General features: G+C 42.6%; 1 protein-coding gene across 1 annotated transcript in view; it reads right to left on the bottom strand.

Moving 5' to 3' along the window:
• The window catches only part of LOC133424214 (t-SNARE domain-containing protein 1-like), a 186,747-nt gene that overhangs the window by 114,468 nt on the left and 46,062 nt on the right, over positions 1-26,217 (bottom strand). The window contains exons 5-8 of the mRNA XM_061714681.1: positions 25,097-25,187; positions 24,916-24,990; positions 24,103-24,156; positions 1,938-2,093 (exon numbers count right to left, since the gene is read on the bottom strand). Coding sequence (XP_061570665.1) covers positions 1,938-2,093; positions 24,103-24,156; positions 24,916-24,990; positions 25,097-25,187 — 376 coding nt within the window. The remainder of the gene's footprint in view (positions 1-1,937; positions 2,094-24,102; positions 24,157-24,915; positions 24,991-25,096; positions 25,188-26,217) is intronic.

The following is a 26,217-nucleotide window of genomic DNA, read 5'->3' as shown; positions in this document are numbered from 1 at the left end:
AGGAAAGCAGCAGAACATGATGGCATCACTGGCCAAGGACTGTGCAGACCAACTCATGGGAGTATTTACAAAAATACTGTCCTGAAAATCAGCCATGGATACCAGTGGACTTTGACCTCTTCAGACAGCTCTGTATTAAAAACAGACATGATTCTTTATTTAAAATCACTGCACGGACTCAGGGACACTTCCAGAGATCATTGTCTGTGAACACAGCTGGTTGTGTCGTCCAAACTTGCTGATTAAACCCTCATGAAAAGAAGCGGACGTACGTGAACATGATCTAGAAATACCTGTCTTCTCTGGTTCAGAGCTCATTTTAAATGGACTCAGGCAAGGTGGAAAAAACTGTTCTGTGGTCACATTGATTTGAATCTGAAATTATTTTAGAAACCATGGCCTTCCAGACAAGAAGGTTAGGCAGGTACCGCCTGGCTTGATATCAGCATTTACCGTATTTTCCACATTATAAGGCGCACTAAATATATGGTAATATACCGTACTATAGTGGCTGGGGTTGAGTTACGTATCTACCTGATGGAGCTGCGCTACAGGAAATGCTACAAAATCCTACAGCAAATGCAAAAAAAAAAACCAAGAAGAAAAGTACCGTATGTCAAACTTTATTAACAAAATAAAAACCAGCTTTGCTCCGTCTCGTCAAAGTCTCCATTATGAGAGTCAGCGTCGCTGCTGTTGTCTTGAACGTCTGTGACGATTCCTGGCGTTTTTAGCGCCATTACTTTGGCGACACCAACTACATTACCCACAATCCCCCTGACTACATTACCCACAATCCCCCTGACTACAGTAACAGAAATTACCGTAATGATCATATATAAGGCACACTGCAGGTTTTTGAGAAAATTAAAGGCTTTTAGGTGCGCCTTATAGTGCGGAAAATACGGTAGTTCAAAAACCTTCATACATGAGGAGCATTAGTGTCTACGGTATGTGTGCTGGAAAATTGTATTATGAATGAATGAATGAATGAATGAATGAATGAATGAATGAATGAATGAATGAATGAATGAATGAATGAATGAAAGCTTTATTCCGAACATGGGAAAACATAAAAATAACACATAAGTCAATATAGTCAAAACAACAAAAAATGAATAAATAAAACAAAACAATGTTACCATGTCCAAAAAGGAGTAGAAAGAAGCATATGCTTATTTAATCCTACCCCTTCTCCCTTCTCAGTTATTACTATCCTCAGTTGATTTCAATATGATATTACATATTTACATTACATATGTATACATTTACAACCTAGAAAATAAATAATGTGAGTAAACAAGTGAGTAAATGATGTGTGGAAACACCTGTGATCGTCAAAGCCCTTCATCCTCCCTGTTCCCTGTAAAAACCATATTTTTGTACTGTGCTGTGTACTTGTATTGTGCTGTTTGAACCGGCTCATGCTTGGACGTTGCTTGAGCTCCAAACTGTTCCACAACTTCACTCCACATATGGAAATGGTAAATGTTTTGAGTGTTGTGCGGAAATTGTTCTCCCCTCTCAAATTATATATATATATATATATATATATATATATATATATATATATATATATATATATATATATATATATATATATATATATATATATATAGTAGCAAATGTACAAATAGTAGTTGCACATGTACTAATAGTAATAACACATGAACTAATAGTAGTAGCAAATGTACTAATAATAGTAGCACATGAACTAATAGTAATAACACATGTACTAATAGAAGTAGCACCTGTAGCCTACTTATAGCAGTAAACCATGAACTGCACAGATACCGAGAGGACTGACTGAGATGCCACAGACGCTGTCTCTGGAGAAATGTTGACATCCAGGACGCTTCAGAAGACACGTTGGTCGACTGCCACCGACACTCTTGTGAGGTCTGTGTTTTATTAATCGTGATGTGATAAGTTCTTACCTCGATCTGAAGCAGGGCCTCCTCTCTCTGACGAAGCACCTCCACATCTTCCTCACTGATCTCAGACAGGAAGACCTGAGCTCCTTCTCCTGAGCCGTCTGCCTCTCCAAACAGAGAACCCTCCTCTCTCAACTCGTTGCCTGGAATTTGAGGACTCTGTAGGAAATCATAAAACAACACACAAACACATTAGATTTGATGACTTCCCCCACGGCTCAAAGTTAAATCCTGTTTTGGATGGGAAGCAGCTTTCACTGTGTCTGCTGGCGGCCAAACATCCCAACTATGAAACCTTTCACATGACCTGCATCCGTCCACACAGTACTGGTGGCTTGAGAGGTTACTCTTAACCCGTGTGCTGTCTCTGGGTCAAGGGAGGGGGAAGGGAGGAAAGATGGGAGGAAGGAAAGGAGGAAGTAAGGAAGAAAGGAGGAAAGAAGGAAGGAAGTAGGAAAGGGAGTAAGGAAGGGAGGAAAGATGGGAGGAAGGAAAGAAGGAAGTAAGGAAGAAAGGAGAAAAGAAGGAAGGAAGTAGGAAAGGGAGTAAGGAAGGGAGGAAAGATGGGAGGAAGGAAAGAAGGAAGTAAGGAAGAAAGGAGGAAAGAAGGAAGGAAGTAGGAAAGGGAGTAAGGAAGGGAGGAAAGATGGGAGGAAGGAAAGAAGGAAGTAAGGAAGAAAGGAGAAAAGAAGGAAGGAAGTAGGAAAGGGAGTAAGGAAGGGAGGAAAGATGGGAGGAAGGAAAGAAGGAAGTAAGGAAGAAAGGAGGAAAGAAGGAAGGAAGTAGGAAAGGGAGTAAGGAAGGGAGAAAAGATGGGAGGAAGAAAAGAAGGGAGAAAAGATGGAAGGAAAGGTGAAAGGAGAGAAGAAGGAAAGAAGGAAGGAAGTAGGAAAGGGAATAAGGAAGGGAGAAAAGATGGAAGGGAGGAAAGAAGGGAGGAATGGAAGGAAGGAAGAAAGGAGAAAAGAAGGAAATAAGGAAGCACGTAGGAAAGGGAGTAAGGAAGGGAGAAAAGATGGAAGGAAGGGAGAAAGGAGAAAAGAAGGAAGGGAGTAGGAAAGGGAGTAAGGAAGGGAGGAAAGAAGGGAGGAATGGAAGGAGAAAAGAAGGAAAGAAGGAAGGAAGTAGGAAAGGGAGTAAGGAAGGGAGAAAAGAATAGGAATAGAAGGAAAGAAAAAGGAGTAAAGGAGGGTAAAAAGGAGGGAAATAGGAAAGGAAGAAGGAAGGAGAGAGCATGGCAGGAGGAAAGAAGGATAGAAGAATTGGGTCATTTTGACCCAAAGACAGCACAAGGGTTAAGTGTTGAATGGTCAGTTTGACAAAATAATGGAAAAGTGTGATGATTACTGGATTCCAATAAGAAATGTTGCATTTGAAAGACTGATTTTTCACATGTGTACAGAAGATGGGCGAGACAACTGATCAGCACATGACAGAGCCCAGGGACAGGAGTAAGATGTGAATTTAGAGATTGAATGGTTAACTGATAAAGGACAGACTTACTATTACTATTCTACTAGAGAGGACACAGTGAAAACACAGGCAAAAGAGTTGTCTGAAACCTCCAATGTAGATGAAGCACGTAGAGACACACAGAGTAAAAAGAAAAGAGAGCAGTGCCCCTGGCGCAAAAACAGACAGGAAACCAATGAACAGGGAGAAGCAGGAAAATACGTGTGGTTGATCTGGCACACAGCATCCTCCAGAAAAATGGGCCCACAGTCAGTAAAATAGCCCACAAAGGGATAGACAGAACCACTATCCTCAGGATTCCTAGAATCAAACACAACACAGCAAAATTCTTTCAGTGTTTCTCAAGGACTGCAATGTTTTAGTGAAAGAAGTTTTTTTGGACGTAGTGGCAGAAAACAGAAAAGAAAGACTTGATGCTGACATTGCCAGTAAATAACATACACTGTGGAGAAATTGGACCCGGGAGCTCAAACATGTGTTCAATAACATTAAGCGTAGACCTAAACTGGTTGCAGCAATAGTAGAAGTAAAAGGCTACTTGGGCACAAACATGCCCGGTAAAAGAAAATCCCTGGTGAAAGTGCTACACACAAGAGAGTATACAACTGCCTTCATTGTAATCTGCCCTGGCGTTATCTGTTTGTCAGAGGCTAAATGATGAAGAGCTAGCTCTGGAAGGACTCACAACTAGGAATGGGAATAGAGAACCGGTTCTTGTTGAGAACCGGTTCCCAGTGTTTCAAATCCTTGGAATCGTTTGCCTTTTTTGCTAATTATTCCCTTATTGATTCCAGTGGGCGTGAATGACGTCACCAATCACATTGCGCAACGTGCGCATTCGCGCCCAGCAGGAAAACACGGGGACAAAGCGGCATAAATGCTCGAAGGTTTGGTTACATTTTACCAAAAAGGATGACAATAGGGTGACAATACTTGCAATGTGGACATTTCAACAGAGGGGGGAAACTGTTAGGACTCGGCCGGCTGATGCGCTGGGAGCGCGGAGTCAGCCGGCGTGTGGTAAGGCTGATTTATGGTTCCGCGTTACAGCAACGCAGAGCCTACAGCGTAGGGTTCGCGGCGACGCACACCGTACGGCGTACCCCACGCCGTAGGCTCTGCGTCGATTTAACGCGGACCATAATTCATGCTTTAGAAGAGCTGCGCTCTCGGACACGTAGACGTGCTAGGCGCGGTCCGGCGGACAGCGGAGCTCCTGACACAGCTGCAGCTCGTCAGCTCATCTATGGAGAAGTTAAAGAGCATCTTCCACTAACTTCTCCTTTCATCAAGGCAGGGAAGAGAATCAGGCCAGAATAGATGAATGTTACCTGCAGGGACTAATTTTGTGGTGTTGAACATGTTACTGGACATTCTTGTGTAATTGCCACAAAATAATTTGTTGTTTTTAGTTATTTCTACAGAAGAATATTTATTTTATTATTATTATTTCATATTAAATACATATTTTATATAACAAATAATTTTGTGGCACCATGGAGGAGCCCAAGGCTGGGGGCGTCTTAAGACCTCACTTATATTTTTTTGTTCAAAGATATAAAACAAAGTTGATAGTAAAATTGTTTGTTCTCCTTTTTTCCAAATGAGAATCGATAAGAGAATCGATAAAGAATTGAATCGTTAAACAGAATTGAAAATGGAATCGAAATCGGAGAAATCTTATCAATTCCCATCCCTACTCACAACATCTATGAAGAATTGATGCAAGAGTAAAGTGACCAGTTCCAGGATCTTCTAGGATGTCTTCCAGGAGAAGAGACAATCAGAGTGGATAAAAATATCCCACCTATCATCAAGCCATGCAAAAATGTGTAATTTGCTCTACAAAAGCCACTGAAGGCCCAGCTGGACAGGATTGAGGGGCCTCAAGGTTATTGAGAGGATTGAAGGGCCAAAAGATTGCGTCAGCTCACTGGTCATTGTAGTCATAAAGAATGGAAACCTCAGAATTTGTATCGATCCACAAAATCTAATTAAAGCAATGAAAAGAGAAAATTTCTAATTTCCAAAAGAAGAAAAGAATGGCAGTTTTCAAATATAAAAAAAGGAAATTTTAAAATTGGCATTATCGTTCTGACTTCACTACAAATATGAAGTTAGAGCACTCCTTATTCAAAAAATGTCAAAATATGTAAATACTACATTCTATTACACCACAACAAAGTTATAACTTTATTTTTCTACTCCTCACTCCACTTTCACTTTTGCTTGTTCGTGAAAAATGCATTTTGGGATACTTTGCTTGTCTCAGGTCTACTCAACTCTCCTTTGGATGCATCCTCAATAAAGTGGGTGGATCAAATAAATACCTGGGAATGTGGACCGAACGTGATGAGATGCAGACTCCCAAGTGAGAAGAGAACTTTGGCTAAAGGTGATGAACTTTCACAAGTGCAGACCAAGTGCTCACCGTCTAACGTTGGTTGCAGTTCCTCACCTGACCACTAGAGGCTCCATAAGTGAGTTCATTTCCACTGACCTCCATGTTAAAATGTCCAACAGCAGAAATGAACATAGTTAAAGAAAAAAAAAGAAAGAAATGAACGTATATAAAGTCTTGTCCAAAAACCATTTTGGTCTCACTTGTTTAATTTCACGCCCATCACATCTCTGACGGGGGTGGACGTTTTTGTAACATGCCAGGAGTGTTTATATAACTCGTCTGTCTTTGTCATGTAATAAAGCTTAGCAAGGTTGAATTGAATTGAATCCAATGCCTGTTATTGTCATTATACATTGTCCAATGAAATAATAGTAAAGTAATCAGTAGTTAATACGTATCCACCTCTGCTTCATTCAATGTTTGTATGGTCTATCATACAGACAAGTATAGTTTCAGTCAACTTTTGATATCAACTGATTGAAATAATGTATTTTTCTTTTACTCATTACTGCCCTTAAACAGCCACAAGCCCAAGATTTTCATGGAAGCAACAAATGGAAGGGATCTCTTGTAGCCAGTACTGGAGTTGAGGGGGGATGAGGGGGGATGAGGGGGGATGAGGGGGGATGGCACCCCCCCTGAAATAAAAACGGTCCAAATCATCCCCCCTGTAAAACTGCCATCCCTCCTTTCCATCCCTTATGTCATTTCATCAATGAATGTGGTTTTACTGATATTTCAACATTTAGAGTCATCACCAGAAAAATAACTTATTTGACAATTTTCACCTGTTTCAAGTAAATTTTCACTTGAAATAAGTAGGAAAATCTGCCAGTAGGACAAGATTTATCTTTTTATTACAAGCAAAATAATCTTGTTCCACTGACAGATTTTTCTACTTATTTTAAGTGAAAATCTACTTGAAACAGGTGAAAATTGTTGTTTTTTCCAGTGATGAGTCTTGTTTTAAATGTAATGAGATTTTTTTACTAAAATGAGACATTTTAACTAGAAATAAGACAAATATTCTTGTTAAGATTGTGAGTTTTTGCAGTGATCCATTTTACTTATCCTGTGAAGGACAGAGTCATATTGATAAGTTCAGAAAAGTGTTTTTTATTGTTGTGTTTTGATGTATTTGATGTAAGCCCAGTGGATATTTAAAGGAGCCGTCTGTAAGAAATGGCCAAAACTGGTACTGCAGTCACTTTCAAAATATTGTTGAGCGGCGTGTACCCTCCCCCTCCTCCCCCCGACCAGAGGTTGCCAGGTAGGCTGCAGAATGCAGCAGGAACGTAGGCTGCCATGGCTGCCATAATTAGAGCCGAGCTGGCAACCCGGATGCCGAAACAATACTGACTTGGTGATTGGGAGATAGGTGGAGGGTGGAGCTTCAGAAACAATACTGACTTGGTGATTGGGAGATAGGTGGAGGGTGGAGCTTCAGAAACAATACTGACTTGGTGATTGGGAGATAGGTGGAGGGTGGAGCTTCAGAAACAATACTGACTTGGTGATTGGGAGATAGGTGGAGGGTGGAGCTTCAGAAACAATACTGACTTGGTGATTGGGAGATAGGTGGAGGGTGGAGCTTCAGAAACAATACTGACTTGGTGATTGGGAGATAGGTGGAGGGTGGAGCTTCAGAAACAATACTGACTTGGTGATTGGGAGATAGGTGGAGGGTGGAGCTTCAGAAACAATACTGACTTGGTGATTGGGAGATAGGTGGAGGGTGGAGCTTCAGAAACAATACTGACTTGGTGATTGGGAGATAGGTGGAGGGTGGAGCTTCAGAAACAATACTGACTTGGTGATTGGGAGATAGGTGGAGGGTGGAGCTTCAGGCCAAAACAAAAAATGACAACATAAACATCAGTTGAGGGCTGCAACTCCTCTTTTTAAACTGGAATATCCTGGCTTGAGTGCTGTTGTCAGTGACATAAGTATTTGAAATGAACATGATTTTTAAATGTCTGTTGACATATCGGGGTCATTTTATGATTTGTTTTATTATTGCTCTTACATACAGCTCCTTTAAAGCTTACAGAAGGCTGCATTTAACTGCTGCTATGTCATTCCTGCAGTATTTCTGCAGGTGTTTTGGTCACTGCTATTATTTGTAATATATTATATTATTTGTAATCAGCACAAATTATCTGTCCCCATATGATAAAATCCACCACCCCCCCTGATTTTTTTTTAACAACTCCAGTACTGCTTATAGCGGTTTGAAGACCACAACAGTCCCCAGAACAGAACCAGCCTTCTTTATCAGTTTCTTCAGTCTCTGGTTGTGATGCTGCAGAGGTGAATGAACGCTCCACCACAGACGTAGAGAAGATATTCAACATGTTGCTGCAAACACTGAAGGAGCTAAACGTAACCCTGGTACTGTCTTTGGGTCAAAATGACCTCATTCTCCTGTTCCTCCTTTCCACCTGCTCTCTCCTTCCTTCTCCCTTCCTCTTTTCTCCCTTCCTTCCTTCCTCCCTCCCTCCCTCCCTCCCTCCCTCCCTCCCTTCCTCCCTTCCTTCCTTCCTTCCTTCCTTCCTTCCTTCCTTCCTTCCTTCCTTCCTTCTTTTCTCCCTTCCTTCTTTTCTCCCTTCCTTCCTTCCTCCCTCCCTCCCTCCCTCCCTTCCTCCCTTCCTTCCTTCCTTCCTTCCTTCCTTCCTTCCTTCCTTCCTTCCTTCCTTCTTTTCTCCCTTCCTTCCTTATTTCCTTCCTTCCTTATTCCTTCCTTCCTTCCTTCTTTACTCCTTTCCTTCTTTCTTTTCTCCCCTCGTACATTCCTTCCTTCCTTCCTTCCTTCCTTCCTTCCTTCCTTCCTTCCTTCCTTCCTTCCTTCCTTCCTTCTTTTCTCCCTTCCTTCTTTTCTCCTTTCCTTCCTTATTTCCTTCCTTCCTTCTTTACTCCTTTCCTTCTTTATTTTCTCCCCTCGTACATTCTTTCCTTGTTTTTTCCCTTCCTTCCTTCCTTCCTTCCTTCCTTCCTTCCTTCCTTCCTTCCTTCCTTCCTTCCTTCCTTCCTTCCTTCCTTCCTTCCTTCCTTCCTTCCTTCCTTCCTTCCTTCCTTCCTTCCTTCTTTTCTCCCTTCCTTCCTTATTTCCTTCCTTCCTTATTCCTTCCTTCCTTCCTTCCTTCCTTCTTTACTCCTTTCCTTCTTTCTTTTCTCCCCTCGTACATTCCTTCCTTCCTTCCTTCCTTCCTTCCTTCCTTCCTTCCTTCCTTCCTTCCTTCCTTCCTTCCTTCTTTTTCCCCTCCCTTCCTTCTTTCCTCCCTTCTTTCTTTCCTTCCTTCCTCCCTTCTTCCCTTCCTCCTTCCTTGACCCTAAGACAGCACAAGTCTGTTCTGTCCTTTCTTATAAACAGCATCAGTGTTTTAGCTCCAGTTTAGTGAACACTGAGGTATTTACACTCCTCCACCACCTGGAAAAACTGTTCAACTTAATCCTGGTTCTCCTAAAATCCACAATCATCCCCTTAGTCTTGTTCACATTCAAGATTAAATGATTGTTACAACACCATGCCACAAAACGCTCCACCAGTCTCTTATCCATCCCTGATACAACCACAACTGCAGAGTAATCCGAGTATTTCTGCACATGACAGGACTCCGCCTGTATTACTTATCCTTTTACCTGTTACTTTACCCAAGTGATGCCTTTAAACAAAGTATATTGTTCTTTTCTTTCAGCCATCCTGATCCACCGCTCTCCTTTTATAGCCCTCTAATTCACTTTCATTCTCGGCTAACAAACACAGTTGGTTTTAATCAAAACTCTCCTTTTAATTCAATTGTGAATTCTTGTTGAAACCAAATTGTTAGAAAATAACAGCTTAAATATCTGTGAATGGTAAATCAGTCACTGCCTGAAAATGAGTGGTTCTTTCATTGTCTTCATTTAACCCACAAGCTGCCATGTTTTCATTAATTTGCTAGGACTTAAAAATCCAGCACTGAAACAAAAGAAACACAATATAAGTTTGGAAAATAAAGAAAACTAAATGTGTGAAATGGTTAAACTATTTCCAATGTCTTAATTGCTTTTTTAGATGTATAAAAGTGAATTCCATTAACTGACTGTGATGGAAGTGCATTATTTCCGTTCATTATGGGCATAAGTAGTGGCAGGACTATATTGCAAACGTCCAAAACGACCCAAAGGGCAATGTTGCTAGAAATTTTGCTAGAAAGCTAAAGTCGCAAAAATCCCACTGCGCAGCAGCGAGTGTATAGCATGACTCCGCTCTGATAATGAAGAAAAAATCCCCAAAAAATAAAACACGCCCAAGAAAACCTGAAAAATGCAGGCGATGTATTAGTATCCAGAAACGGTTTCCCTTCAAACGTTCAAACACTCGGCCCGATCGGCAGTAAAGGACCGTACAACCTCATTATGCCAATTATTACAGTTTTTTCGATATTTAACTTTCAATTAAAAGACTAAACGTTTGGGTTCAGCCGGATTCATATCAGAGCTATGATCTTATTTTGATACAAGCACCTTGTCTGTTCTGGTAAATCTGCTGTACTAGCATCTCTCAGGGTCGTCCTTCTTCAACACTCACTGATGTGTTCGGCTTTTTGCTACATTATAATATTTGTTCTAGACCAGGGGTCTGCAACCCAACATGTTTTAGAGCCATATTGGACCAAAAACACAAAAAACTAATATGTCTGGAGCCGCAAAAAATGAAACGTCTTGTATAAGCCTTAGAATGAAGACAACACATGCTGCATGTTTCTATATTAGTTAGAACTGGGGGAAGATTTGTTTTTTCATTATGCACTTCGAGAAAAAAGTCCTAATGTTGAGAAAAATTCGAAATGTTGAGAAAAAAGTCGAAATGTTGAGAAAAAAGTCGAAATGTCGAGATTAATGTTGAAATGTCGAGAAGTCGAAATGTTGAGAAAAAATTCAAAATTACGAGAAAAAGTCGAAATGTCGAGATTAAAAAGTAAAGGAAAAAGGAAGAAAAAAGAGAAAAAGGAAAAAAGAAGAAAAAAGAAAAAAAGAAAAAATAGAAGAAAAAAAGAAGAAAAAAAGGAAAAAAGAGAAAAAAAGAAAAAATAGAAGAAAAAAAAGAAAAAGGAAAAAAAGAAGAAAAAAGAAAGAAAATAAGAAAAAAAGACAAAAAAAAGGTCCAACATTTTTGAAAAAGCTCCAGGAGCCACTAGGGCGGCGCTAGAGAGCCGACCCCCGTTCTAGACATTTGTTCAGTCTTTTTTCTTAGGTATTAGGGCGGCTTGGGTGCGGAAGACCCAGGTTCAAGCCCTGCAATGGCAATCAAGCTGAACCACGTTGGGCCCCTGAGCAAGGCCCTTACCCCTAATGGCTCCCCAGGCTCTCTCAGGTGTAAGTTGCCCTGGATAAAAGCATCTGCTAAATGACAGTAGTAGTAGTATGTTATTATCAATCTTACTTAAATACCAGTCACTTCAATTTTTCCACAACACTGACACTTTTTCGACAACAATAATGATCAAAGAGATTAAGACCAAATATTGAAAATTCAAATTCAAAAATACTTTATTAATCCCTGGCAAGTAATGGATTGTTGAAGACAGTTAAACTAGAGACAACATTTGCTCTGAAGATTAGAGCCCCCTGCAGCTCTACCCCTGAATACAATGTTAAGTCACGAGCCTCTGTAGAAGAACAAAGTAGAAAAATACGCTTTTTAGCAAACAGACTTATGTTTGAACTGAGACCAACACAGTAGAATCGGTATCTTTTAAAGCACAGCATACTCTTTACATAGAGAAAATGTGTGTCTTTATTTGCTGGAGAAGACCCCTGAGTCTGCTACACCTATCTTTTTGGTGTGGTTCAGTTTCCAGTGGATCTACATAGCTACGGCCTGTGGGCAGTGACCAAAATAAGATATCAAAATGACCTATATTCAAAATGTGTCTTATCTAACGCTTAAAAGAGGCACTCCAGTCCCAGCCCGTCCCTGCCAGATTGTTCCTGTCATGCCTGACTTTCCAAGCGGTTTTCCCCGGACTGATCACCTGTTGCCGATCCTGCCTGTCCCCGACCTGTTGGCCTGTCTCCGTCCTGGTAATCACCTCAGCCTTCTGTCCCCCAAACTGTTCACCTTACCACGTCCTGGTAATCACCTGAGCTTTCTGTCCGCGACCTGTTCCACCTGTCCACGTCCTAGTAATCACCTCAGCCCTCTGTCCCCGAACTGTTCACCTGTCTCTGTCCTGACTTTTTATGACCCTGTAGCATCCGCCTTTTCCATGCAGTGGTCTGCTGGGGGAGCGGATGCACCGACAGGGACAGCAACAGGATTCACAAACTGGTGTGGAGGTCTAGCTCTGTGCTGGGACATCCTCTGGAGTCTGTGGTGGTGGTGGGCGAGAGGAGGATAGACAACCCACATAACCCACGGCACGAGGCCGTGGGTGCGCTGAGCAGCTCCTTCAGTCTGACTGAAACACCCCCCGCTGCAGGAAGGAGCACTAAGCATCTCATTCATCCCGGAAGCAGTTAAAACTCTATAACACATCTTATTGCCCTTTTCCACTAGTACCTACTCAGCGCGCTTCGGGTGGAGCCGTGCCAAGCAGATACATTTTCTGTACCTTTTCTGCCGAGGTTCTAAGCGGGCTGAGTCCGCCCTGGATCTGACGTCATCACACTGATTGGTCAGGGGGCCGTCAGACGTTTGAATCAGGAAGCGGGAATCAGCGCGAGAACGACTGGCGGCTCGCGGGGATTTTATTATACAGTGCAAATGTCTGTTTGGTGATCCAACTCTGAGGTGCAGATGTTCATAAACCTGGTGGCTGAGGAGAGAATTAAAAAAGGGATGTAGACGGGTGATAAGGAACGATCAGATTTACCAGGAGCTCTGTCACTTCATAGCTGCTCACGGCTCCAGCTGATTTCTCATCAGCGCCGACACAAACAAAGGGGTTGCGCAATTACGTCACAGCAGCTTCACCCCAACCCCCCCCACTTCTCACCTGGCTGTGGAAAAACAAACGAGGACAAAGCGGGTGAAGCTGGAACGATGCGTGACGAGCCGTATCGAGGCGAGTCGGGCTGAGTAGGTACTAGTGGAAAAGTGCCATTAATGTCATTAGGTTATTTGGTCAGTTTACCTCCACTGCCATCACTACGTGTAGACATATGTGTGTATATATTTATTAGGGGTGTAAAATTAGCGCTATAATTGCAGTTAATTCCAGACATATTTAGCACGTTTTTAATTGCTTAAACTATTTTTTAATCTCTAACTTTACTTTTTCTGTTTGCGAGTTGCCTTTATTATGAAATCTGTGTTTGTGCCGTGGGCTTCTTGTGCTTGAGTTGTGGGCGGAAAACAACGGTCAGTCCCACCTTGAAGTGGACACTGATTGGCTGTCCCTGGGTGTGGGCGTGGTTAGCTACGCTGGTAGACCCCCGTTGTAGCTGGACAGGTATGGGGGGGTGGTGACTAGTGGAGGAGAGAGGTGAAAATGGAGGAGCATGTGAAAGTTGTCAGTCCAGTGAATTAGGAATTTACATTTGTAAAACACTCCGACGGCACCATTGATAAAGGTAGAGAGATATGTCTTTGTGGAAAGGGCTTTGCTCACCACCGAAGCAGCTCAAGTTTAGCCACATAAACGGAGAGCATCCGGTCGCGGGCGCAGCCGCAGCTACCCTGAGCAGCAACAATGTTGCCACAGCAATGACGTTGCCACAGCAACGCTCTTCTCCAAACTAAACTCGAGGAGAGCACCGTGCATGAGCACGTCTACGACCGAGAGGTGGCAAATGTTCTTGCCAAGTGAATGGCTAGGACTGCAACTGTTCAAGTCTGTTAAAAAAGATAAATACATTACTTTAGAAAGCCACTTTTTGTTGTTATATATTGTCGAGACACATTGTCATGCGAGCTCACGCCTTGCAGGTTGCCCTAGCCTCATACCCCCGCTTGACCCATTGTCACACAAGTTCCGGCGTCTTGCATCCCTGCCGAGACAGGCACTGTGGAAGTGGCTTTGACTTCCAGCCCCTGCAGAGACTTCCTGACTCCTCAGGGGGTAGTTCCAAACAGAACGATCACATCTGACTGTAAATTACATTTTGTCTCTCACTTGGCTTGTTTATTCCTACCTTTTGTTGATTGAACTTCTTGTATAAAAACCCTGTTGTAAAATCACTCTGGGTCAGCACACCAACCAAGACACACGTCTGTGTAGGTCTGCTCACCGCCGGCTACTGAATAAAAGTCCCTACTCACAAGAGAACTGGTTTTGATAAATTCCTCAACAATATCAATGTTTTGATCTGCCACAATAATGTAATGAATTTAAAGGAAAACCCCTCAACTTGAGTGCTTTTCTCAGCAATTTTTAGGTGAGATTGAAAAAGAAATTAATTAATTTAATTACTTGCAGAACTTAATTAATTAATCCCTGAATGTTTTTAATCGCTTGACAGCACTAATATATATCTCCTATTTATAGTTAGCTATGATTTATTTGAACATCTTCACAACCTTCCATCAATAATGCATACTGTGTATGTTGAACATAGATTACCGGCTACCGTATGTAGCATCTTTTTTTGCTTACTCTTCTGTTTTCGTACTTGAGTTGTGGTAGTGCACACATTTCCCCTTGTGGGATCAATAAAGTCTTATCTTGATAGCTGTTGGCAGGATTGTTATCCTCTAGCGCAGTGATTCTTAACCATAGGGCCGCGGCCCACACTTGGGCCGCGAGCGCCATCTAGTGGGCCGCAAAAAGAATTCAGTTTTGTACGTGTGGGCCGCGGGGGCCGCGGGACTGCATAGCAACTCCCGACCAAATGAGGAGAAGACACTCAGCTAGCTGTACGTGTAATAGTAAGAGAAATGGTGTGTATTTACAGAGAACATCCTTCATTTTGCACAGAGTAGGTTTAGATCCGCCAGGATCAGGGATCGATTACTTGCGTCTGCGCCCAGAGCGAGCGAGCGCGGCGTGATCATTTATCCTGAAGCGTCCCCGCGGCCGAGGAGGTCGGTGCCGCTCGGGCGGCGGCTCCGTCGTTACTGCTGAAGGATGGTAGATGTAGATGCGTGGGCTGACGTGTCTGCTGGACTGGACTGTTCGAGCTTTTGCAAAAGCATCGGATAGTGACTCGGCTGCAGCGCGGACAGAGAGCTGCGGGCTCTGGCCGCGCTGCAGCTGATCAGGCTCGGATGAAACCCGACACGCGCAGTCCTGACAACTTATTAATGTAAATAACTTAAAGTAAAATCAAAATAAGTTTTGTTCCCGCTCTATTTTTAAATATGCACACTTGTATGCTTGTGTGTGTTGTAAGGCAGCACGCCGTGTGTGTGTTTAAATCCAGAAATGACACAAAACTGAAGGTGCGCCTTTCCACACGGCGCCCGTATGGTCAACAGAATACGGTAATTAGCTTGACTCTACAGAGATGAGAAGCGTAACAGGTGGAAAGGAAAGTTCAACACAGAATGGACAGATTCATCCTGGTTCAGTCTTCCCCCTGGGACAAAACCAGTGTCTCATACGTTCAGAGACCGTGGCGTTCAAAGTGCGAAAGTGAAACGCCACTGAAACAAAACACAAAGTTTTTCATCAAACATATTCACTCAAGTCTGAACTGAAGTCACAGAAAATAAACTGACCATCTTAAAATATCCTGCCCATGATTGGGTCCAGATACAGCTGTGAGGCAGCTTTCTCCATAATGAACATGATTAAAACTAAATATCGTTCCAGGCTCACCAATGAGCACCTTCACATGAGAACCTGACACCATTTAGCCCAGATTTAAAGTCCTGACAGGAGAAAGCTCAGTTCTCTCACTGAACGACACAGAAAGGTGGGGCATAAGATTAAGGGGAAGAAAGAGAAATTGCAAAACTGTTCAATTGTTAAGATGTGTTTATATTCATTTATTATAAAAATGTGTTGAGACAATTGACAAAGAAAAGGGGAAATTCAAACTGCTGGTAGAGAAATAAAATAGCATTTGAAAAATAAAATTAAATCTATTTTATTTTTAAGATAAAAAAATATGTGTAATTCAAGTTACACATGTTAATGGGCAAATATGTACTTTTTTATAAATATATATATATATATATATATATATATATATATATATATATATATATATATATATATATATATATATATATATATATATAGTTTTATATATAGTATTCAAGTTTTAGTTGAATACCCCTGCTATACAGTGTTAATATTTAATGGGCCCCGGGCCACTCTGTACTGAAAAAATTGGGCCCCAAGGTCATAAAGGTTAAGAACCCCTGCTCTAGCGGTCTGAGTTGAGATCTGAAGACACTTTCTGAATCTCTGTTTTTTGTAATTTGATAAAGAATCCTGTTAACGGCTAAGACAGCTGAGGTGTGACAAGGAACCTGTAGCTCAAGGGAGGATAGGAGGTCTGTTTGGCTGGGGACATGAGAGGAGGCTGCTGGGATTGTTTCTGAACTGAACTGAAGTCAACCTGTTGAAGGATGTGTTGGACTAAAACTTTCTACCAGAAAAAGGCAACTCTGACTTAGCAAGTGCTTGAAAACATGTTGCTGTGAAAATCCAACAAGTTGAACAGCTTGAACGTTGTAAGACCAACAGACTGTGTATTATGTCATGTCTGTGGAAAAAACAAACCAAAAAACCCAAAGCAGTCAGCTTCTTCCACAGAAGTTGCTCAGTCACAGATCGTCTGCTCTTTGCCAGGTATGACCGTACGGCGTGGTTGCAAAAAGGCAGCTTCTGATGAATCCAAATGACATGTTTTGTGTGATTTACATCCTGGTCGGGACCTCGCAATTATCGCCAAATTCAGCGAGGTCAAGGTTTTTGAAGTGATGAATGTCCAGTTCCATCTCACGTCTGTTCAAAATCATCCTAATCCCTAGGTAAAATCTGAAGGGCATCGCATATCCGCATTTATCTGCATCTTTCTGTGACTTTTCCCCCCTTCCTTGTGTGGTGGAGGACTGAAACTGGCGTATCTTACTCTGGAGACCTTCTACAGCGGAACAGTCATGATTCCATCCCACTACATGCTCAACAGCCAGGACAACCAAAGAAACAAGTAGCAACAGCAAACATCTAACCCCCTTATAATGTTGCTATTCCTTCTCGCACAAATCTGCTCTCTGACCAATCGGGGAGCTGATCTGTTGCACAAACCTGATTTGCATTGTTTTTCTTGTTCTTTGCTTAAGGCCTGAATTGCAACAGAAAAGGTAAAAAGATAGGTGAAATAAAAGGTAATAGATTTAGAAAATGCCGTTTCGAAAAGGATTTGATTTGAAAATCCAGGGAAAAGACACAGAAACGGAAAACAGAATTACCTTTTCAAAATGCCTGAATAGAACATACGGTAATTGAGTAAAAATAGGGGGAAGGTCCACTTGTTTGCATACTTTGCACTACATTTTGACAAAATCAGTTTGTATTTGAAGTATGTGAGAATATGTGATTTTGATTTATTCACGTCCAGGTCAATGACCCATCGGCTTCCCGTGTTGCAGGTCAGTGAAAGGCTGACACAGCGACTTCTCTGAAGAAATGAAAGTTCAGTGTCTCCTACAACAATGTAATGTAAAAGCAGGACGCAGCAGCTTTGCTCAGAGGGAAATTATTGTGTTTTTCTTTCCATCTAAAGCAAAAATCTTGAACTTGAGTGTTGGATACAATGGAATTAATTAAAATAGTGGGAGCCATTGGTGGACTGACATCCCTCATTAAATGTTGGAGTGTTTGAGACAATGTGGTGTTGCTGTGCACTGATATTTCAAAGCTGAAGCAATATTAAATTGAATTAATTTCCCTTCAGGGATTAATAAAGTATTTTTGAATTGAACTGAATGGATTTGTCACTGCACGTCATTTCAATGTATAGGACTGAGGACAAGGCTGCCATGGAAACAAAAGTGGAAGGGAAGAGTTAGAGAGTTAGAGACTTAGTTGTCTTTTTTGCATGGCTAATACGCTTCACCTATGTGCGGCCGATTGCACAGCGAAGTCTGGGTGTCGCGTTGGATGGGCCAGCATCCATCAGAGCGTGGGGACCAACTCGGCTGAGTCACCGCTGCTCAGCTAACGCTGCCACAACGCTGCCACAACGCTGCCACAAAGCCTTCACGCCTCCACAAACATCTAGACTTCTCTGGGACGCAGAAGCACATCACACAAATGACACCTTTGTGTCATTTGACTACACCATGGCTACACTGGTGAACTCCCAGTGAAAGTATGCATGGAAACTCACAGCTAAATATTTGGCGGCAGAGACATTGTTTCACAGTAGCATGTCCTGGATTACACTTTCTGTTGCAGACAAACACTACAAGTCCACCATCTTTACCGTTTGGTTCCTCTTCTCTGACTGTATCGCCTGAGAGCCAAGCAGGGAGCCGTTGGAGTTGGGAATATGCTCCTGCAGCCACATCTCAGTGGCCACGGTTACATGATGTTTTTTAATTCGGAATTAATTATTCAGAATTAAATAATTCAGAATTAAACTATTTTTCTTCGAGTTTACATGGAAATAGTAATTCCTAATATAGGTTTACATGGAAAACACGTTTGATCGGCTTTATTCAATTCCGCTTAAGGTCTGGGGGTTGGGAAGATTCTGATTGGATAGAGGGGCGGACCGGAAGTTACGTCTACCGGAAGAAAAACTAACTTAGCTGCTCAGTCGCTACAATTCTCACAAAGCTCACAATTTTTATGTTTCTTGCCATCTGTTCTTTTAATTATATTGAGGTCCTCCAAGTTATTTATTAAATAAATCGTCTCTGCTCTTGCGTTTACTGCGTGCTGCCATCTTGAAACTTTGTTTCGAAAACCAGCCCAGCGTGGAATATAAGCGTCATGGACACAGAGGGGCGAGGGAACGAGCAGCGCAGAAAAAACGGAATTAATTTAAAGAGGAATGAGTGTATTCATGATCGCGGAATTATTCTATTCAGATTTAAAATTGGAATAAACCAGCCACTTAAACCAGCTACTTACGTTTAATTCGGAATGGCAATTTTCATTCGGAATAAGGCGTTTACATGGTAATTTTTACTCAAACTTTGTTTTCCAAACAAAGTTTCAAGATGGCAGCATGCAGTAAACGGTGGTCAAGAGCAGAGCAGAGCGATTTATGTAATAAATAGCTTGGAGGACCTGAAAATAATTAAAAGAACAGATGGCAGGAAACATAAGAAATGTGAGACTTTCAAAGTTGTAGCGGCTGTTTTTCTTCCGGTAGACGTAATTGCGGCCTAAAAATCCATCAGGGCCGCATGAAATGCTTAGTGCAGGAGAGTGTAACACAGCGCACAGGACCTAGTCCTGGTGAGACGATGGAGTAGCCCGGCCGGGAAACACCCCACAGAGCCCAGAACCTTCATGTGATACGCCCTCCAGCGCCCAGCGAAGTAATTCGGCAGCCTCGTATCAAGTGGCCTCCTGCAAGCCAACACAAAGTGTGGCACCAATTTGATGAGGACGCAGCCAAAATCATCAACTCCACAGCAAAAGGGGATGTCGACAGAAGGCTTCAGACCATGACCATCATCATTGTCGCCCATGGAAAAGAGAGGTTTGGCATAAAAGAGTGCAAGCCCATCAGACCTATCTACACCATAAACCGAAGGGCAGAAAAGATCCATCAACTGCGGAAGGAGCGCCGGTCCCTGGCAAGGCAGTACAAGGCAGCAACTGAGGAGGAGAAACCGCAACTGGCTGAACTCCGGAACATCATCAGGAAAAAACTTCGACCCTGCGTAGAGATGAATGGCACAGGAGACGCAGGAAAGAGAGGGCCAGGAAGCGAACTGCATTCATAGATGATCCATTCGGATTCATCAAACAGCTGTTGGGGCAGAAGCGCAGTGGGCGTCTAGTTTACTCCAAGGAAGAAGTTGACCACTTCCTGAAAAACAACCTGAGCGACCCTGATAGAAAGCAAGATCTAGGGCCCCTCACTGCCTTATTGGACATACCATCTCCCACTGTCGATTTCATCACCGGTGATCCTACCTGGAAGGAAGTCCAAGAGGTTGTCACCGCAGCCAGAGCCAGATCCGCTCCAGGACCCGGTGGAGTTCCCTACAAGGTGTACAAGCGCTGTCCTGAGCTCATTAGAATCCTCTGGAAGATCCTGCGAGTGATTTGGCGAAGAGGAACTGTGTCTGACCAGTGGAGCTGTGCTGTGCTGTTGCCGTCCCTGACCCACCAGTCTGGCCCTCGGCAGGAGGGTCCCCCCTTATGAGCCTGGTCCTGCTCAAGGTTTCTTCCCTCCTAAAGGGGAGTTTTTCCTTGCCACTGTTTGGCTTAAGGTTTTTCTCCCACTAGGGGAGTTTTTACCTGCCATTGTTTATGTAATAACTGCTCGGGGGTCATGTTCTGGGTATGGGTCTCTGGAAAGCGTCTAGAGACAACTCTGAGTCTAGAGACGCTATATAAATAAAATTGAATTGAATTGAATTGAATTGGAGGCAGGCCGAGGGTGTCTGGATACCTAAGGAGGAGAATTCCACCAAGCTGGAGCAGTTTAGAACCATCTCACTCCGAGTGTTGAGGGGAAGATTTTCTTCAGCATCCTCTCCATAAGGTTGATAGGATTCCTCCTCAGTAATGCCTACATTGACACCTCGGTTCAGAAAGGTGGTATCCCCAGTGTGTCAGGATGCTTGGAACAAACTGGTGTAGTATCCCAGCTGATCAGGGAGGCGTGGGAGGGTAAGGGAGACCTCGCTGTGCTTTGGCTCAACCTTGCCAATGCCTTTGGCTCCATACCCCACAAGCTTGTGGAGACTACCCTGGACCGACACCATGTACCCAGGAAGATCAAGGACCTCATCCTGAACTACTATGGGAACTTCCGTCTCAGAGTCACTTCTGGGAGCACAACATCAGATTGGCACAGGCTTGAAAAGGGCATCATAACTGGGTGTACAATCTCAGTTAGCCTGTTTGCCCTAGCCATGAACATGGTAGTCAAGGCAGCAGAAACTGAGTGCAGAGGCCCTCTGTCTAAATCTGGCACTCGGCAGCCCCCCATCAGAGCCTTCATGGACGATCTCACTGTCACCACTACACAGGGACGGACTGGGACTAAAAAACGGCCCTGGACTTTGATTAGGCCCGGCCCAAAGCAATTGGCGCATGGAAACTCAACAACAATAACGCCTGGCATGAGTGTCACAATACTTAATTGTGGCTCATGATACTATACCATCCAAATTATAGCAATAGTACTGATTTGACTAGATGTTGTGTTAAGAGCATAGTATTCTAGTTTGATACTTGAATACTCTCACATAGAAATTAAGGTCTCACTGCAGTCCCTCTGGTTGAACCAATACAAAACAGGTATCTGAAATACACAACACTGTATGAGTTATGATAAATCACAATGTAATGAGGGTGTAAATATACAGTTTAACTTGAATACTCACATAGAAATGAAGGTTGAATGTTAACCTAAAAAAACAAACCAGCAATGCCATTTTTCTCAATGTTTAGGGATAAGGAGTTTCTTCAACAGGTCACTTTTTTCTGCAACTCTGTCATTGTCAATGGACATGAGGATGTCTTTCTCTGTGGTCATAAGTATGGTGTTCTTACGACTGTGTGCTACCCCCTCACAAAAGAAAAACAGAGAAACATATTTTCTCATGAACAAATTTAATTGTCTGAAAGATGGTTCAAATATTATTTCATTGTCCGAAAAATATGTTATTTTGTTACTTGGAAAATTTTAAATATGTTTTGTTGGTGAGAAAATATGTTTCTCTATTTTTCTTATTTTTGTGAGGGGGGATTTCTATTGTTTTTCGACACTACCTTGTTCTCTATAGCTGATATAACATGAATTACTCCTATGTGGGATCAATAAAGTTCTTATTTTTGCCATCTGAGAAAATTAAATATATTATATTTGGTGCCTAACTGTTTCCAACGATCTTTTTCATGTGGGAAGTCAGGATGACATTCCCTTTATCCAAATGCACTTTTGTTCTTATTCTACCAAAGTCCATGTTGTGCACCTTTCCAAAAAGACACATGTTTACAGCACCAATAATTTCTGTATTAATTCTGATTTTTGATCGATTTCTTTTTATGTTTTGAAGATAATTTTAAAAATAAAACCGGGTTAAACTTTAGCCAAAACGAGGCGTAGTTTAATAGAAAAACAAAGAAAAACTCCCACAGGGAACTCAGAACTTCTTCACAAATAACTTAAAAATCACAGAGAGGAAAAAAAAAACACCAGCAAACTAACAAACAAAGCAACAAAGCTCAGAGTTAACAAAACGAACCAGCAACAACCATCAAGGAGCTTGAGACGTGGCTATCGGCTGTTGACAAGTCTGGCCTACCTGGGAGGTTTAAGGCATTGATTTACCAGCATGGCATCCTACCCCGGGTTCTCTGGCCTCTGTTGGTGTATGAAGTGCCCTTGTCTACAGTGGAGACTCCAGAGAGGAAGATCAGTAGCCACCTCCGTTGTTGGATGGGCTTTCCACAGAGTCTATGCAGTGCAGCTCTGTATGGGAAGACCAACAAACTCCAGCTCCCTTTCAGCAGCCTTGAAGAGGAGTTCAGGGTCTCTTGCACAAGAGAGGCTTTGCTCTACCGGGACTCCAAGGACTTGAAAGTGGCATCAGCGGGCATCTTGGTGCGTAGGAAATGGAGGGCTCAGGAAGGCCTGGATGTAGCTGAGTCTCGGCTGAGACATAGTGCTTTCGTGGGCACGGTTGCAACAGCACGTGCAGGGCTGGGAGCCGTTCGTCAACCTCGCTACGAGAAGGTTCGTGGTAAGGACAAACGCCAGCTAGTCCTGAAGGAGGTGCGGGCAGGGGTTGAGGAGGAACGGACCAGCAGGATGGTGGGCATGCAGCAACAAGGAGCATGGACAAGATGGGAGGGACCGCTGGAGAGGAAGGTGACCTGGTCTGAGTTCAGGCAGGCTGAACCCCAGCACATCAAGTTCATGGTCCAAGCTGTCTATGATGTATTACCCAGCCCAGCCAACCTCCATCTCTGGGGCATGGTCAACTCTCCTGCCTGTGCTCCTGCCCTGGGGGAGGGCCGCTACTGCTGGCAGAACGACCAAGTGCTGAAGACAGTAGCTGAAGACATCTCCACCATCGTGGCCAAAAGCAACAGCAGCAAGCAACAACCTGGCAAGAGGAACATTGCCTTTATCAGGGCTGGAGAGCAGCCGCAGTCACAGCCTAAACCAGCAGCCGGCCTCCTCACCTCAGCAGTTGACTGGGATCTAGTGGACTTGGGCAAGCAGCTCAAGTTTCCAGACCACATCACAACGTCTTTGAGGCCAGACATTGTGCTTTCATCAGTGTCTTCAAGGCAGGTGCTACTGAGGGGGGGGACGGACGTCTTTACCTATTATGTAAAGACATCCGCCCCCCTATCCAATCAGAACCCTTTTCAACCCCCAGACCTTAAGCGGAATTGGATAAAGCCAATTTTCCAATTCGGAATTACTATTTCCATGTAAACTCGAAGGAAAATAGTTTAACTATGAATTATTTAATTCAGAATAATTAATTGCGAATTAAAAAACATCATGTAACCGTGGCCACTATGGGCCTCATCTGGGCTTTTTAAATGTCAATCATCTGCCCCCGCTTGTAAACAACATTGTCAATGCTATGGTTACTCATCATAACAGGTGGTAAGAAACATCAAAGGTGACAGAAAAAATCCCTCACACAGAACCCGGAGTGAAAAATCATTCCAAAAGCCCGTATTTTACATGAAAAACATGATGAAGAAAAGACTCAAAAATATATAAATTGCTAGTAAAAAACAGATGCACATCCACCTGCCACTGTCCTATTCTGGAACTGAACTGTCAGAGTAGGCTGGGACAGAGTGGACAGGGACAGAGTGGACAGGGACAGAGTGGACAGGGACAGAGTGGACAGGGACAGAGTGGACAGGGACAGAGTGGGTAGGGACAGAGTGGACAGGAACAGAGCAGACATGGACAGAGTGGGTAGGGACAGAGTGGACCGGAACAGAGCAGACAGGGACAGAGTGGACAGGAACAGAGCAGACATGGACAGAGCAGACAGGGACAGAGTGGACAGGAACAGAGCAGACAGGGACAGAGTGGACCGGAACAGAGCAGACAGGGACAGAGTGGACAGGAACAGAGCAGACATGGACAGAGTGGACAGGGATTCAGAGGATGCAATGAAACATCATCTCCCCGTCCTGCTCTTCAACAGATGATTGACGCGCGAAGGTTGGACTTTCAGCTCACCTTCTTGTCCTTCTGCGCTGGAGGAAGCAAGGCCTTTGAGCGCTCTGCAATTTTCTGAAAATGTAGAAAATTAAGAATGAGGCCAAAAGGGTCTTTTCTTTCAAAAGAAAAGATGTTTATTCATCCTCTACATGTCACGCCTGTATGTTTGCTTGTCTGCGTGTGGAACCTCGCTGTTGATGTTTTTCCTTGAAAAGTCAGTTTATGGGCTCAAATTAAAGCCATACATTTTTTATCTGTAAATAAACTTTGTACTTGGCGGTGTATATGGCGGCGACGTCAGTAGGCGATGCAATGTGCTGATTGGCTCTCCAGAAACGCTTTGAAACTTGTGCCAAAGATCGCTGATTGGCTCTTATTATTGGCACGTCAAAACACTGCCATAATTCGCCATAATTCGTAGTTGTAAAAAAAGTTTGTAGCTTTTGTAAAAAAAGTTTGTAGCTTTGTATATCCAATGTTGCACATAGACAAATTAATTCCACAGCTACAAAAATGTTCTACACATGCACAAAATATTTCTAAAAGTACAAATATTATTTGCACATGCAAAAATATTTCTACAATACAAATATTTTTTGCACATATACAAAATATTTCTACAAGTACAAATATGTCTTGCACATGCACAAAATATTTCTACAAGTACCAATTATTTTTGCACATGCACAAAATATTTCTACAAGTACAAATATTTTTTGCACATGCACAAAATATTTCTACAAGTACAAAGTTTATTTACGGATACAAAATATTTATGTCTTTAATTTGAGCCCATATCAGTTGTTGTTCTGTCAGCACTGCGTGTCATACCTTCTGCAGGTCTCCATATCGCTGCACCGACTCAGAGAGCTCAGTCTTTAGTCTGGTCAGGCGCAGACGGTCTTGCTGTGCAACAAAACAAGATTAGCTTTAATTAGCTGAAATGCTGTTTAATCTACTGTTTTTCCTCCACAATGACAGTCAATGAGGAAGGAAAGTCGGCATAAAATACCCGTGAAGAGCCGCTGATTATATCAGAGAGCTGTTTGATGAGCTGGCTCGTGCTAGTGATGACTTTGTTGGTTTGCTGCTGAGTGGAGTGTCTGATGGAAGGAGAAAAACAGTAACAGGAAATTGAGGTTAATGAACTACACTGAAAAAAAGAACATGTTGGACTTAGTTAATTTAATAGTGGACATTGGTTGCACACAGGGGCGGGGCTTCAGGGGGGGCTGGGGGGGTCCGCCCCTGAGGCCCCTGAGGCAGCATGCTCCCCGGCCGAGATTTTTTTTTTTTTTTTTTTTGTGGCACCACTTGGTTCATATTAGGTATTTTATTTTTATTTATTTTTTTTATTCATATGCACAATGTTAAAACAGTAATTATATTAACAATACAAGAACAAATAATTGTGCAGGAGAGGAAAAGAAGCCCGAGGGGCTTATAAAAAATGCTCTCCCTCAATACAAAATCACAAAAACAAATCAATCAATAGAAAAAGAAAATAAAGGAAAAAGAAAAGGTAAAAGAAACAAAGAAAAACACAATAAACACACAAACAAAAAATATCCATAAAATTGCAATTTCATTTCAATTAGAATAGCCTATTAATTTAGCCTAGATAAGAGATTCCCCACCAAGCTGGTCCTAAACATTTTTAAGGATGATACAAACTTAAGAGACCTATCTAAAGAGTTCCAGAATTGCATATAAAGTTGCATATTGCATATAAAGCATTGAATAATATGTTGTGCTGAGATTTTCACACTCACAGTTAACATTAAAACAAAAATTGCAAGTGAATCTCCAAATGTATTTTGGGTAAAATGGTTCGTCATCAACAGCCGTCTATCAACGTCATCATGGATCACTTGTCAACAGAGCAGTAATCCTACAGCCTAAACATGAGCAGTTTGAGTTAAAAACACAAAATTGGAGCGATAAAACGCAAATAAAAAGAAAAAAGGGAGCAAGAAAAAGCCAAATTGCCCAAGCTAGACGCATATTTTGTTGGCCCTAATTCTCCTCCTGTGGGAGATGAAGCTGACGTTGTTAGCAGAGATTCATCCCCGGGTCCGGGCCGCCAGAAGCCGCATACTGGTCAGGGAGCAGGTTTACAGGTAGCTACAGTTA

This window comes from Cololabis saira, chromosome 3 (assembly GCF_033807715.1).
Source record: "Cololabis saira isolate AMF1-May2022 chromosome 3, fColSai1.1, whole genome shotgun sequence".
Lineage (NCBI taxonomy): Eukaryota > Metazoa > Chordata > Actinopteri > Beloniformes > Belonidae > Cololabis > Cololabis saira.
This window is presented reverse-complemented; position numbering and strand designations above follow the sequence as displayed.